At 37.5% G+C, this 14,942-nt stretch overlaps 3 protein-coding genes across 3 annotated transcripts; 1 reads left to right on the top strand and 2 right to left on the bottom strand.

Moving 5' to 3' along the window:
- Positions 1–101: 101 nt before the first annotated feature.
- On the bottom strand, positions 102–4,326 carry LOC145902229 (lysosomal cobalamin transport escort protein LMBD1-like). Its single transcript, XM_082990111.1, has 15 exons — positions 4,165–4,326; positions 3,865–4,035; positions 3,738–3,798; positions 3,580–3,671; positions 3,456–3,523; positions 3,300–3,391; positions 3,164–3,237; positions 2,587–2,712; positions 2,087–2,239; positions 1,957–2,021; positions 1,575–1,782; positions 1,308–1,451; positions 1,189–1,246; positions 1,026–1,129; positions 102–833 (listed from the first exon to the last, which is right to left on the bottom strand). The coding sequence occupies exons 1-15, from the start codon at positions 4,222–4,224 to the stop codon at positions 717–719; spliced, it is 1,593 nt and encodes a 530-aa protein (XP_082846237.1). The 5' UTR covers positions 4,225–4,326; the 3' UTR covers positions 102–716.
- Positions 4,327–7,112: 2,786 nt separating this feature from the next.
- Positions 7,113–10,666, bottom strand: LOC145901749 (uncharacterized). The gene is made up of 10 exons (XM_082989519.1): positions 10,641–10,666; positions 9,931–10,046; positions 9,625–9,869; positions 9,473–9,565; positions 9,156–9,304; positions 9,001–9,086; positions 8,707–8,822; positions 8,536–8,648; positions 8,421–8,470; positions 7,113–8,360 (listed from the first exon to the last, which is right to left on the bottom strand). The coding sequence occupies exons 2-10, from the start codon at positions 10,034–10,036 to the stop codon at positions 8,230–8,232; spliced, it is 1,089 nt and encodes a 362-aa protein (XP_082845645.1). The 5' UTR covers positions 10,037–10,046; positions 10,641–10,666; the 3' UTR covers positions 7,113–8,229.
- Positions 10,667–11,063: 397 nt separating this feature from the next.
- Positions 11,064–13,675, top strand: LOC145902618 (protein saal1-like). The gene is made up of 9 exons (XM_082990657.1): positions 11,064–11,290; positions 11,354–11,452; positions 11,511–11,594; positions 11,659–11,738; positions 11,800–11,978; positions 12,032–12,124; positions 12,174–12,299; positions 12,378–12,621; positions 12,999–13,675. Exons 1-9 carry the CDS (start codon positions 11,162–11,164, stop codon positions 13,462–13,464), a joined length of 1,500 nt encoding a protein of 499 aa, XP_082846783.1. The 5' UTR covers positions 11,064–11,161; the 3' UTR covers positions 13,465–13,675.
- Positions 13,676–14,942: the final 1,267 nt, after the last annotated feature.

Genomic DNA, 14,942 nt, shown 5'->3' with positions numbered 1-14,942 from the left:
TTTTTGACTGCCTGATTTATATTTATAGAACAATCACAAATACTGCTATTAATTGGTCATACAAGACAACATGTAACAAGTGATTATAGGAAGTAGGAAGGTGTCATGCTGTGTGGTTTATACACGTTAAAAGTCGTAACTTTTACTCCAGTTTTTTTTTACACTAAACGGCAAATACAACTTAAGTTTGAAAATTCCCTCGTCATTTTTTGTCTACTCTCGTCTCCAAAGAACGCGAAATGCAATGCCTTGGTTCGGGAATTAGTTACAGCCCAGCTGGATATTGACCAACATCCACTTGCCTTCCTTGGTCAAAACAAAACATCCATTACCTCCAGAAAGGCTAAAAATCTCCCTCTATTCAATTACCTTCAATGCTTTCATCGCGTACTGTCCGGACCGGCACCACTGTATAAAAATACCAGTTTTCACAAAGGACAGTTAAATTACTTACATGAATGGCTGCAGCAATGAGAGAGGCACTGCGGAAGAGTTAAGCGAAGTGTAGCCAACGCACATACGCGGTGATGTTTACTGCACGTCATTTTCAAGAGTTCGAATTTTTGAACAGAAGCCTTACATTTTCAAACAAACATTTGCTTAACTTTGCGCTCTTGAAGAAAATCTCAGTCATAAAAGCAAAAAAAGATGGAACACTTATGTAAAATTGACACAAAACTTAATGCCACAGTGCTTCACAATGTAAGCGAAGAAGATTATGTGGACAACAGTCTTTCCGTGCTCTCGTCGTTTTCCCGTGCGTCCGTCTCCAACATATCAGCGATCGTCTTACGCGTGCGAACCACGGCGATAATAAAGGCGATGATAAATACCTAAAAAGAGCAAATTGAAAGTTTTTGAGCGGTTTACGTTTGCCGAAGAGCTCGAGTTTTTTCAAAATTGTGAAGTCAACATCCACCTACTTGATTTTTTAATTTTAATTTTACTCCAAATGACGGTTTAAAAATGGAAATGTGCGTCAAAATTCACAATTGTACACAGGAGGTGTAATATGGAAAACTTACCAGAATAAAAACCCAACCGCACCAGAAGTAAGCGACACCAATAAACCACATGCGATAAAAGAGTTTCGTCTGCAGTGTCATCAACCTCGTCATAATGCATTGATCTGTATAGCAATATAATACGTGACACTGGGCAACATTAGGCCTTAATGCTCATTTATACCTGCCGAAGCATCAGTGGTGCATGGCGTTGGCGATAGTGTGCCTTCTTTGTCTGCAACCTGAATATGACAGCTTGGAGTTAAAGCAGCAGTGACCAGTGTTTTTTAGTTATTTTGCTACCTGGTACATTTGTGTTCCGTATGCTACGTACTGTGGTGCGAGCGAATAAGCCAACACCCCCGAATACACTGTGACAAATGTCAAGACGCTGCTGCTGAATAGCAATGCTCTGGCGGCTGTTCTTCCAGCTCGTAACCTGTGTAACTACAACCGACAGTTAAAGGCGCAGCTACAAAAGTGTGAAGTGGTGGGCATGAAAGGCGACGGAGAAGCACTATATAATCAGTAAACTTTTTTTTACAATCGATCGATTCAAAGGCCTCTCACCTTGTTCCAGAAGAACCAAATCCCCATGTGTTGCATTCCGGAAACAGAGCTCACGGCAAAATATCCCACGACCATGGCTAAAATTATGTAATCACATGGAAAAGCCAAATGTGCGAGAATGAGAAGTCGGTCCAGGGGGTTGAAAATGGTCACCTTGTTAAGCAAGTAACCAGTGTATATTCCGTGAGAAGACAGAATCCGGTTGATGCTGCAGTATTCGATTTAAAAATCAGACAATAACTAAACCAGGTTGGTAATGGTGACGTTTACATTAACACCAATGTTAGCAACAAACGACCTTTTCTGGTATTGCGGGTTATTAGTGAATAAATTCCATAACTGAAATCCACTTTCAAAAAAGCCGCAACAGGGACATACTTACTTTGAAATCAGCAACGTTACGGCGATAAACCATGCAAAGAGAAGTAAGGCGGTCCCAGCCACGACCTAATACAAAAACAAATGGGAAGCCTGTTTAAGGAAGTTTGTGATGCGTTTACAACCGCACTGACCTTGATGGGTCGGGTGGCGTTGGATACATGTGCACAGCAAGTATAACTTCTGTGACGAATGGAATCACTTTCGTTCTCCAGCGTGGAAAGTTGTTGGGAATATTGCATCAAACTACGCCGATCCGATTCCACCAAAGGCCGCCCGCTGTTTGTCTAAATCAATCCAATTTGGTGAATGAAGCTTACTTTTCAAATCTAGTGTTTGTTTGCCTGGTTGTGTTTTTAGAGAAAGGAAAAAGTGGAATATTTTGCATGGATGTCATGGTAAAATTACAACGAACAGTAAAAACATCAACATTTCAATGTTCAAAACATGTAATTTTTACATTCTGCAACCCTTGAAGTTTTCACTTTGATTTTGTAAGAAAAATAACAGTATTATAGGAAAGACAGCAATAATATTTAAAACAAAACCTTTTACAAAAAAGTTGTAAAATTTTGTCATTTTTATGTAAAAATGTAACACTCTTTTGCTACCACTACTCACTAATACACGATACCTTGTCCATGAGTTCCTGAATTTTTTCTTTTATTTCACCAATTGATAGTTCAAGTTGAGTTTGCTGCTCTTCATCCTTTGGTGGTCCTTTTATCAGGTTTACTGGCAGTATCACCATGCCATATGCCTATTTTTTTTTAGGATATGAGTAATGAGCATGTTCAAAAAAATTTGTGGTATTTTCGGCTGTCACAAGCCTTACTGGCTTTGTAGCCAAGGCTCAGTTTTCTTAAGGCTGGATCAAAATTACAATAAGTCTGGTGTAAAAGCACAAATTTATGACACATAACAAATGATAAACCAAACAAAATGGTTGGGCTGCCATGAATTAGAAATGGAGCAGCCTCGTGTAAAATAATTATTTTCATACATCACAAACAAAGTTGGACCATTCCTTAAAACTGTTACAAGCAAACAACTAGATTAGTGTTAATAATTAGCCTTTGCCTTAAAGAGCCTATCCATGTTTGAAAACCGGTATTGTGCAAACACTGCAGAGCACTTTGTTTGCCAAGTGCACACAACTGTTTGGCCTAAACAAAGGTTATACCTATGTCTGTAACATACAAAATACTGACCGTGTATATTATAGCACATATCATTCCAATGATCCCCAAACAGTTCACCACAAAAATCAGAGCATTTTCTGCAACTAATTTTTAAGGCTTTGGTAAGTATGATGTATCAAAACCTGTGTTTAATAAAATAAATTACCAGTTTGAGCACAATCCAATTCAGAAACATATGTCAGCTGTTGATAGAGTGTGCTGTTTTTATCTGGCATGCTTCCCATTGGTATGACAGCTCTATAAATAAAGCATTAATGGTGTTATTGAAAATGTGACATATCCTTGCTGTTTTACAATATACCCCATGACCAGCAAAACACTCAGCAGACATGCAGATGCCAAGAAGGCCTTCAGACCTCTTCTCCAATTCTTAAAACACAGAAGGTTAAAACTTGTTTTAAAGTTTAACAAATACAATATCTTACCAGTGTGTTTTCTTCTGATGATTGGGATGGGTGAACAAAGTAAACAAGCGGGACAAATGCAAAAAGAAATAGAATGATGAGACAATAAACACCTGAAATAAATCCTACCTAATTTTAGATACACACAAAAACAAAATCAACAGAAACATTGTGCGTACCATAATAGCCATACAACACAACACTCTCCACAGATATGATGGTTTGTGTGTCTGCCCAATCCTACATAAACAAAAGAGCAATATTACAGCACTGATCATCAAAGTTTCTAGACAAGTAACAAGTTACATAAAATATTCCTGATCTGTTCTTAGTTGATGACACCAAATAGACATCAACCGGCAGAAGTACAAAGTATGAAACAGACACAACCACTACCAAAATGGACATTATTCCAGATAAGCAATAAAATGCTCCCTTGAAATGTACATAGTATATCAACACAAAAACAGCAGCAACCTAAAAACAGTAATTTCAACAACGTTAACAATAATATAAAACAAAACAAAGTTTCCAGGAAATGTTAAGGCATAATTCCAGTTACATTCATTTTGATGGCCTGGAATTGGAACCAGACAAAAGACTTACCATTGCAACGATTGGAAACGGAAGCCATGCAGCAAACGAAACATTCCAAGGTATTGCCATGATCCAACTTCACATCGATATTACCAATAGAAAATCAACAATTTCTTTACATTTCATAACAAGATGTCTTGCGTTTCTTGAATACTTCAGTCTCGAGTATTTTTTGGCATCAAGGTTATTTCCCCGGTTTGTGAGTTTGGTAAAGGTTTTTTGTAAGTTTGGCAAAGTATTCTATTTTTAAGGTCTATGCCAGTTAATCACTGGATATTTTAGTCCTCTGTAATCAGCAAAAACATTTCTCGTGTTTGAAATTAATATGGCAAGTTACATTTTTTGCACACTAAATTACGACACCAAATAGCGTTCCTTCCTACAAGAAATAGGTGTATAGTATACTTCACGAAAACCAGCCGTTTAACTAAATTTCCGTGAAGAAATCTTTGCATTTGTAGGGTTCGGCGTGGCGATAGTTGGTAATGCCATGTAAGGTCTTTCGGGCCACGAAGCTATTGTTTTCGTGAAACCAGGAAGTTTTGAAGATCAAGCCTGTAGGTCAGCTGCATATGGGAAAGATATCAGTGGCCTAAACACTCCAAATTATGGGTGTAGGCCAATACGTTTTGCACTTTATGACATTCAAACGTTTATGGTCGAATTAGAAAACGATCATGCGTGCTTTGGTGGCAAATATTTTAAAAACTACTCCACAATTATATCATCCGGAGAAACCCAGTTACTAATGGCCAATTCGATCTGCTTAGGCTTCAGTTTTCTCTACGGTCTACCTGACTTATAATTGTCTAAAACCGTATTTTTCAACCATTTCGAGCCACGGAACACTATTTTTATCAAAATAATCTTGCGGAACACCAAATTGTTGGAAGTACTGCGCGGCAATGTACTTAACCAGCAACAGGCTTGCGCAATTAACAATAGAACATTCAAACAGGTGATAGTGGATGATTACTTTCATAAAAAAGATTATCGACCCCATCAGTCAAACTAATAAATTTCTTGCGGAACACCGGTTAAAAATCACTGGTCTAAAACATGCCTGTATCAGGCAGTTTCATTTATTCCCGTATTTCAAAATAAGAACACAATTTGAGAGCTTGCAATTACCGAGATATTGTTTTATTGAAAAGCCATCGAAAAGTAAAATTCAACACCTTTACTCGACAATAAAACAAAGGCTTCCTGGTTTTATTGATGATTCCAGTGAAGCAGGTGCCTGCAAAACAACAATCTTTCAAGCCAAGAGGTAACTTCTGTTCAATGGCATCAAATTACTTTAAAACAGTTTGTATCAGATAATCGAGTATCAAAGCAAATCTCTTCAAATCAAACAGATCCGACAGGGCAAGTCGATTTCATCACATTCAACAATTTTAAGAAACCAAGGAAAGTAGCAATAATACATACCTGTAAAAAGCACCAGATACTTGCAACCCCATGTATTTCCCTGTCCAAAAAGTAATCGGAATTAAATGAAATGACAAAACATTTGATTTAAAATAAACTACATGAAAAGAGGCACTCAGAAATGAAGAAAGTGTTTTCAGCAGATTGTAGTCAGTCCTGTTGAGCTTAGTAAGTAATCATCAATGTGCAAAATTTAATAATTACAGTTAATAATTGAATCAATTGACTTACTCCACACAGCATAAAGAGTTGACATTTACTTGTCGGTGCAAAGATGTGATTCGATGTTCAACCTACAAAATCACACAATTCAGATCAGGCTGAATAACCTACAACTTCGATAAAATGTTTGTTGCAGCTCAGAGACTCTAGTCAACTTCATAACAAAATCAGTGAGAGAGTTAAGTAGTCATCACCGCTGCAATCCTCATGAAATTACACAAAAAGCTTTGACGTACTGGCCTTTGTATTCCATTCCGGTTGCTAAAGGATGCAAATGCAGAAGTCCTGGAAATAAAAGTTTTACTTGGAATAAAAGTTAACCACCAAAGAGTCTGTAACTGGATGCTAATGCAACTCAGAGACTCTAGTCAAATTCATCGAAAACTCCATGTAAATATATTTCTCATCACAGTTACCAATATTCATGACAATATTTCACAAGACTTGCCTTATCTCCAGACTAGTAGATGAATGCGTAGAAATAATGCATGTAGATTTGGAAACACCTAAACAAAAGTGCAACATTAAATTTACACATTCCTTGAGTAGTTAGAAATAATCGTGTAAGGAACTTCTCTAAATGTTTAAGATAATTGTTTCAATCAGATCAGTATGAATGGTGCATTGAACAGCCCCACACAATGGTTCAGAGAGACTATTTTCTAGCACATATTCTGGCCACATCTCAATCAAGGTGGAGACACGGAATCCGTATGTGCATTGATAAACTTCTGTTTAAAAAGAGTGCTTACCTGCGAGTTGACAGCAGTAGGCACAAGCTCCCAAAAACCTAAAATATTTTGTTTTTTTAAAGTCAACATAATGAAATATTTTGACACCAATTCGTGACACACTATCTCAGAAAATTTGAGAAATAGTCTCATCAAAATAATTATGATGGGGAAAGAAGAAATGGAGTATCATCTTCGATAGATCATGACAAAACTAGTGTCTGAACTTGTTTGCCTACCTCCAACACTCTTTATCCAAGCGGTAGGAACTGAAGTTTGCTTCCCAGAAAGTTTACAACAGTAAACACAGCTTTAAACACCTGAATTAAAGTTGTACAGCTTTATCCACTTGTTGTATCAAGTTTTTTTGATAAACTATTCAAGACTATCTATCTCAGAAAATTTGAGTAGTAGTCTCATCAAAATAATTATGATGGGGAAAGAAGAAAATAGAGTATCATCATGGATAGATCATTACCAACTAAGCTTCTATTGTTGCCTGGTTTACATACCTCTGGACACTGCAACACTCTCCCAGGGTTTCATCACCTCAAAGCAGCAGGACCTGTTAGGAATATACTATTTAAAAAATGATGTACAGTTACCTTGAAAAAGAAATTTTAACAACTAAAAATTTTGCCAGGCAATGCTGAACAGACGTAAATCAAACCAGTCTTTAATTTATTGGTTTAGTTTGGTTAAACCTAAATACCTTTTTTGCATTTTAACAAAATACAATAGTTTCAACATTACCTTCATTTGTACGCAACTTATTTGCTGTTTTTTTAGTTTGTCATCGAGTTATCTTAGCATCAAATGATGAGTAACAAGTTACTCATGCTCCTGCACATTTAGATTCTTTCATTTGACGATTTTGAAGTTTTTCAGTTTGAGCTAATCACAAGCCAGTGATTATTGCTGATTGTTGACACTTTTTTGGACCACTTGGGAGAAAATTGCTGATATTTCTTGGGGCCGTAAAAAGGTTTCAATTTAGCTATAAACATCCTTACGATATCGCATTTAGGAAAACATTTTGTACAAAGGGTTAAAGCACTTTTATTAGCATTAATTTGTATTTAGGGTGCTCACAAACAGGAATTTGACTTTATGTGCAAATATTTCAAGGTTAAACAAGTTACAGATTTATGTGAAAAACAGTTTGATGGTGAAGTTATGTATTTTGTGCTGTACAAATTTACTTCAGTTTTTCTGTTTGCCAAATTTCATTGTGTAACCACTTTGTTTCACATTTTTGCTGTTGGCATTTAAAAATGAACATTTTATTTGGCAATTAAATACCAAAATACTAACAATATGATCACTGTTACAACAACTAAACATCCAACAACTTTAGATTTAAAAACTGTAAAACAAAAACATCATTGTTAGTATACAATTTTAATATTTACGACTGCGTTGTTGGGGATATTTTGGCAGCTGCAGATATTAAACATTGTGCCAACAGAGTTCGCATTGCTAACTTTTTTTGTTTCTGAACTTTTTGAAGGCATTTAACTCACATTTACCCAAATGAGTATTTTTTGCCTTTTGCAAGTTGAGTGAGAAACATTCCTGTGCATTTACAGTTGTTTGTTTCATCGGTACAATGTTTTTTCAAGTTAGTTCTTGCCTGCCATTTCCAAGCGAAGGGCAAGGTGAGTGACTAGACACAGAAACATTCTTCGCTTCAATAGGGTTTTCCAGCTCGGCCCCGACCAGAGCCTCTCATTTTCCCTCTAAATGGCTTCGCAGCGGATGTTGCAGCAACTCCATAACCAGCAGACCCCATGGAAGCTTCTGAACCATTTCCATATCCTTCTGTGAAATGAAAAATACAATCTGAATATGGGGATGTGCTGAAAAGTTTGAAATACTTACCATATCCATCGCCACCATACGAGTACGATTCATAGGCATCCACATAAGACCTAAAACAGAGTTGTGGGTTAAGCAAAGAATCGTGGGGGCAGCAACCAATTGCTTTTCTACTTACGCTTCAGCATAGGGATCAGCATATGCTGCAGATTCAGTTGCATACGCTTGTTCATAAGATGCATCCGAGTATTCACCATAAGCATCATATGATGCATCACCATAATCGTAACTCTGCAAAGAACATTGTTAATTTTATATGAAATATGTCACACATTTTCAACAAACATACATAATCCTCTTGTTGAGCGTAAGGATCAGCCATTTGTTGAAGGACTTGAGTCTTTGTTGGTCTTGCATTAGCACCACCTCTCATTCCTCCACGGCCTCCCATTCGTTGGCCTCCACCTGCAACATTCGCAATGTCAAATGCTCTTAGGCTGGTTGTTTTGTAAAAATGTAAATTGGCCTCACGATTATTTCCCTTAAAAGTATCATGCACTAAATGTGTCGATTAGTTTTGCAATTGTCATCCTTGGGCCACAAGGCTGAACACACAATGTGCAAAACAATAATACACACATACCTCTATTGGCCCCTCGAGCTCCTCTACTAGCTCCACGCCCACTGCCACTGCCTCTACCAGATCCTCCCCCTCTTCCACCTCTACCTCTGCAGATACGAATAGAAAATAAGTTTTTATGAATAACAAAATAATTGCACATGTGACAAGACACTCACCTGCCCCTTCCACCTCTGCCTCCACCTCCAAAGTTGCCAGAATGCTGCTGTTGTTGATGAGACATGCCTTGGTTTGACATTTCCTCCTCCTCATCAACTTGAAGAAGTTTTAGGATCTCTGTGCAGGCTCTTCCAACATTGATGTGAGACTGCAAAGAAACAAGACTATTTTTGAAGCTCAGGGATTCTACAGAGAGCAACAATATCGGAAAATATGTTCTCAGGTATTATCTTTTTGACATCAAACCATTGGTCAGTCCACTACTCAAGCATCACAGAACCACAAGACTTGTTCAAAATCAAATGATGCAATATACCTGGTCAACTTGGCCGATGGATGATATCCTTACATGAAGGGGATACTTCAGATGTGCAAGCTTTTCTTCATTTCCAGCAGCAATTTCGGATTCCTGTTACGATAGATCAAGTTTAAGAAATTGAAAATGTAATGCGCTAAATCCGACTGAACCTTTTTCTTTTCACGAATAGAGCCTTTTCCAAGGATTGCAATCTTTGTGTTGGTGACATCTTGAATTCCCTTTAACGTTGAACCACCAGGCCCAATTAACCTTCCCACGAAATTTACGCGTGGATATCGCTCTGTTGGAATTCTAATGTTGCATTGGATTCTGGGAAATTTGCTGTCCAACACATCAATGAGTTCGGGCTTATCATCTTTTTCAGGGACAGGAGGGCTTTTAATTTTTTCAATTTCTGTTCAAGCAATAATAAAGTTAGCACACTTTTCATTAACTGGACCACTCTCAAAGCATACCGTTTGTTATTAATCTGACCGCATGGACAAAGGAAGGGTCAATGCTGTCTTTTTCTGCCATCAGCTCCGGCAAGTATGTGGTGTCAGCGGGGACTTGGTCAGCCATTTTGTTTATTCTTTGGAGCAAAAACAATACAAATTCAGCCTACAAAAATGTCTAATACCAGAATGCCTTCCCGCATGTTAACACCAGTAGCTTATTGTTTGGTGTCAGCCAGTTTTACTATTTACCTTTCTTTTCCGTTTATCTAGGTTTAGAACTGAAGACGTTTATTTAAACAAAACAGGTTTTTTCAAAATAAAAGCGTTTAGACCAAAGGCTTTTTTAAAAATTGACTCTTAATATCACTTTGAGCAAACAAGTCTTGCCCTGTGTATCGACCAGATTGAAAATTTTCCAAGCTGGGGGTAGCCTATCGTCAATCAGTGGCCTCATAAGCGTCGCAAAGCATTTTGTACAAGGAACTAATTTTAAACAACTTACAATGCCAAAGATAGTACAGTTGCCGACATGGGACAGTTAACAAATAATATGCGCGCAAAATGGACGATGTCACATTCACAAAAAAATAAGCATAGTTCATTGTTAAAGAATCGTATTAAATGAAAATGATAAACACATCCTTCACAAATATTTTCATTACTTTTCATTTTATTGATACACTTTACAGCACCGAGCAGCAAACATGCAGCAACGAATTCAAACTCACCTTCTTTCACGACGTCTCCTCAAGAAATGAATGTTCATCATGCCGCCACCACGAGGCACAAGCCAAAACCACGTGACAAGGTAACATATATTCATCCGCTCATTAGTAACCACTTTAATTACCAAAACACAAAATGAAAAAGGAATTACCAATGGTATAGGAATATTACTTTCAACTTACTTTACGATAATAATATTAGATTATTTGTACTACGATATTACTATAAAATTAAACAAAACGCAACATGTGTGTTAAATCAAATATCAAATATAAATTATGCTTGCTTTAAATTACGATTTGTCCTATTTGTGTAATTAGTACAAAATTATATGCTTGTTTTGTTGATACCAACGCTACCCAATAAAACATATTTGAACTTTTAAAATTACATACATTAGAAAGTAGTTTGGGTATTTCCCCAACGTTGCAGACTTGCATTGTTTGTCTGCAGCCATTGTTGTTGTTTGTTCAGTTATTAATTGTTTTGCGCGCGTAATTGTTTTTTATGGCAATAACCCAGAATGGAAGACAGAAATCCCTCGCCTCCGCCTGAGGTGGAAAAGGACCCCCAGGTTTATCTTCCTGATAACGTTGGTGACACAGCAATAAGTAAACAATGGGTTTTGGCAACCCTAATGGAAATAATAAACGTAAGCCACATATATGAAAAACACATGTTTTATTCTTATTTGTGAGTTGACACCTTTTTTCAGGAAGTTGAAAAGCATGCCACCAGCGATGAAGAATTGGTTGATGTACCTGATGAGCTTCAGGATTCTGCATGCAAACTGTGGGACTTGTGCATGGACCAAGTATGTATTGTTTATATGGATGGGATATTTTGTGTTACTTTATCATGCCAATATTCAGGACGTTGCTGTTTTCCTTTTGAACTTTGACATCATTGGTATACTTCAGGCTGTTATTTTGAAAAGCAAATCACCAAGACTGACTGTAAGCGATATTCTTGTATGCACTCCCCCAAAAAACGTTTTTTTCAATATTTTTGAATTTGCAGGAAATCTCGGTTGGAATTCTGGGCAACATGGCATGCAGTGAAAAAGCTTGTGATGAGATTACCAATAAAGAGCCCTTAAGGTGCATTTGCCTACTATCAGCATATAAACAGTGGAATTACATTATTCATTACTGTCTAAAGGTCTCTCTTGCTTGCCTTGCTGGCTTCTCCAGATACAGAAACATTGTTGGAGCTTGTCAGATTGTTGCGTGTGTGTTTATCAAATGCTGCATGTGCGGACTTATGGGTTAAGTCGATCGAAGAATGTCAAAGTGAATCGATTGAAAACTCCCAATTTATCTTGGGAAGTTCAACCAATGGTAAAATCAAAAGAACAAATTATTTAGACTCTTTATCATTTATTTTTGTGCAGGAACTCTTCTTCGAAATTTGGCTGAAGTATTTGATAAGATCTTCGATGCAAGCAAAAAGTTTTTGACAGCTTGTTGTCAATCAGAGTTTATTGGTAAGTCATTAGTTTTTGTGTTGTTTAGTGCAAAAAAATGATTCTTCAGGAGCACTTTTGGAGAGTATCGAACAAATCAACACAGATGAACCATCAAAGAGTTTGCATCATCTCTGCCATCCTCTGCATGCTTTGCACACAATCAGCATTGAGTCAGAGGGAATATCTGCTCTTGGTAAGATTGTTAAAAAACTTTGTCTTTAAAAGTGGAATATTTTTTAATTTATGTGATCTAAAACAACATCATTTTCAGTAAAGGTTAGACGTAGTGCTCTTGCTCTACTCTCTGCACTGAGTCTTGAATGGATGACAACTCATCCCAAAGTGGATTACAACAATTCTATGGAGATGTCCTCAAGTGAGGTTTCGGTATCATGCTGTTTGTCTATTGCAAGTTCATTGTTGGGGAGTCTGGTTGGTAATTCAGAGCATAGTAATCGATCTCAAGGAACAACACTGCAAGAAGTCGATGACGATGATCGCGCTATGCTGCTAAAGTGAGTATGTTAGGGAATATTACTTACTTTATTTTGATTACTGTAAAAGTAAAGTTTTGTATGAACCACAAGCATTTGTTTATCTCTTGTGTTTTTTTCCACCTGGTAAAATGCTAGTGATTCCCAACATTGTCAAAAGTAATGTTACTTTCCAAGGATGGTGTCTAGATTGCGGTGTGTCCTTTACCTGTCTTAATCTTTGTGGTTTCAAACTGGGTAAAATGGTAGTAGACATATCCTTTTTCATGCATATTGAGAAAACTGGCCTTTAAAAGCAAACCCTGATATCATGAAGGCAGTAAAATCTGTGTTTATTTTACTGCCTGTTTATTTTAAAATGGGGCACAGCTGTTCTAGTTTATGCAATGTTTTTATAGATTTGCAAGATGTGTGGTTTCAGCGAAAGGAGTCCTTTCAGTTCTCACCGTTGTATCTTCCCTCACCAAAAACGAGGAAGAGGAAAGTCAGAACGAGTTCAAAACCCCCCTTCACCTTTTCAAAAATTCGCCGCGCATCACCACTCCACTTCTGGCGTTGAGCCGTAAAATCGACGAGCCGAAATCAGCTTCCGCTACACCCGTTTCCGAATCAATCCCTGCCACTCCGGATCGAACTCCGGAAGCAAATAAAATCTGTCCGCAAGATGGCGATCGAACGCCCCCGGCTGACTCGCCGTTGATGAATGAGGAATCGCCACAAAAACGGGTTTTAAATAACATCGAGAGCAGTTGGCGCGAGGAGCCCCCTGCCACTATACTTTGTTCATTAGCTAAAGATTTACTTCAGACAGTTGACGACAGTTCGAGAAATGGCGACGCCTCGCCAACGGTGGCCGCGCGGTGAAGTCTGGAAATTCTGTGTAATTTTTTATTCATATTTCGTAATAGGACGTTGCGACCAAGCATTAGAGTGAATGCTGGGGCTGAAGAGTACTGTGCCCCTTATCTTCCACTAAATTGTCCAGATGCAAATTTTTGCATTAACACTATTTGCAACACCTTGTTTTGTGACAGTAGAATTCGAAGTTTCCATTTCAATAAACGAGAACAACTTGGTTGGATTTTCATATTATTCTTCCTCCATTAATAGTACAGAAGATCAGTATTTCTTATAAAGTAAGGCGTGTCTTCTTCCTCTCTCGCAATGTTTCAGACACATAATATAGCAGTAATGCATATGGGTGTCATTTTTGGTTGGATGAGCTAAGCATATATTTTGAGCAGTTTTAGTGGTTTCTGGTCAGCTCGTCAAACGGCACCGGCCACCGGGCATGGTTGAAACTCCAGTTAAAAATTCAGCAAAATTTTGCTGACAATTGAATAACAGGAATTAACACTAATTTGTGATTTATGATGGGCTCACTTCTAAAAATGAGTTCCTGGAGTCACTTGCGGTTTTTACATTTTGCTGTGACCCATCGTTTTGCTGTTTTTACCCCCTGTAGGACATTAAGTTTTCCAGTAAACTCTAAGCGTTGCTGTCCAATGCAACTGCGATCGTTTTTTTCCGAGTAATATCAGTGCCTCTGCATAAGCCACAAGCCCTTTGTTTTTGGCAACAAGCAAAACAGTGGGCACGTATATTTATGCAGATAAACTGGATTTTTTCGATTTGATATTATTGGGCCTGACAAAGTAAGTTCAAGCATGCACGCCATATTTTGCCGTTTTGTAGATACTTATTTGACTCCATCTATGCCATAGTGATGTTGACTTTGGAATGTTGACTACGTGCTAATAGTTTTTTTTCGTATATTAGAGCATAGGTTTTGAAATACATACCCGAACGAAATTGTACAAAACTTGAAAAAACAGCAGCGAAGCAATGAAACTAAGTAAAATAACTAATGGTTTTGCTCATAAATTAACTACTTAGAGTACAGTTAAAGTTTGCAAATTTCTTATTTTTAAACCCCATGAAGGGAACCGTTAATATAGACCATACAGCAACGCAGAGTTGCATATAACTTATTTCTAAGATTTGTCTTTTTCCAAACGTAATTTTGCGAGGTAAATATTGCGAAAATGCGTTTAAAATTGGCTATTTTTCTCATTTTCCTGCAGATGTTAATTAACGCAACAGCAGTGATGCTATTTTTGTGGTGCTGGATATTCTTGGTGTTATATAGCTTGTTTGATGGTCTTAACATGTGTTATTGCAATATCACGCATGCAGAACAATTGTGTGGCCTTTATTTGGCGAATAATCCTTATTTCCGAAAACGTGTCACTTTGCAACAATTTTCGGGTGCCTGTCACACGCAATCTAGAACATACGTAATGTGATTGATAATGTCGGGTTAAATGCTGGAACTTGCTTGC

The sequence above is a fragment of the Ascidia mentula genome, chromosome 5, assembly GCF_947561715.1.
Source record: "Ascidia mentula chromosome 5, kaAscMent1.1, whole genome shotgun sequence".
Lineage (NCBI taxonomy): Eukaryota > Metazoa > Chordata > Ascidiacea > Phlebobranchia > Ascidiidae > Ascidia > Ascidia mentula.
The sequence above is the reverse complement of the archived record's forward strand: the minus strand, read 5'-3'. Positions and strand labels throughout refer to the sequence as shown.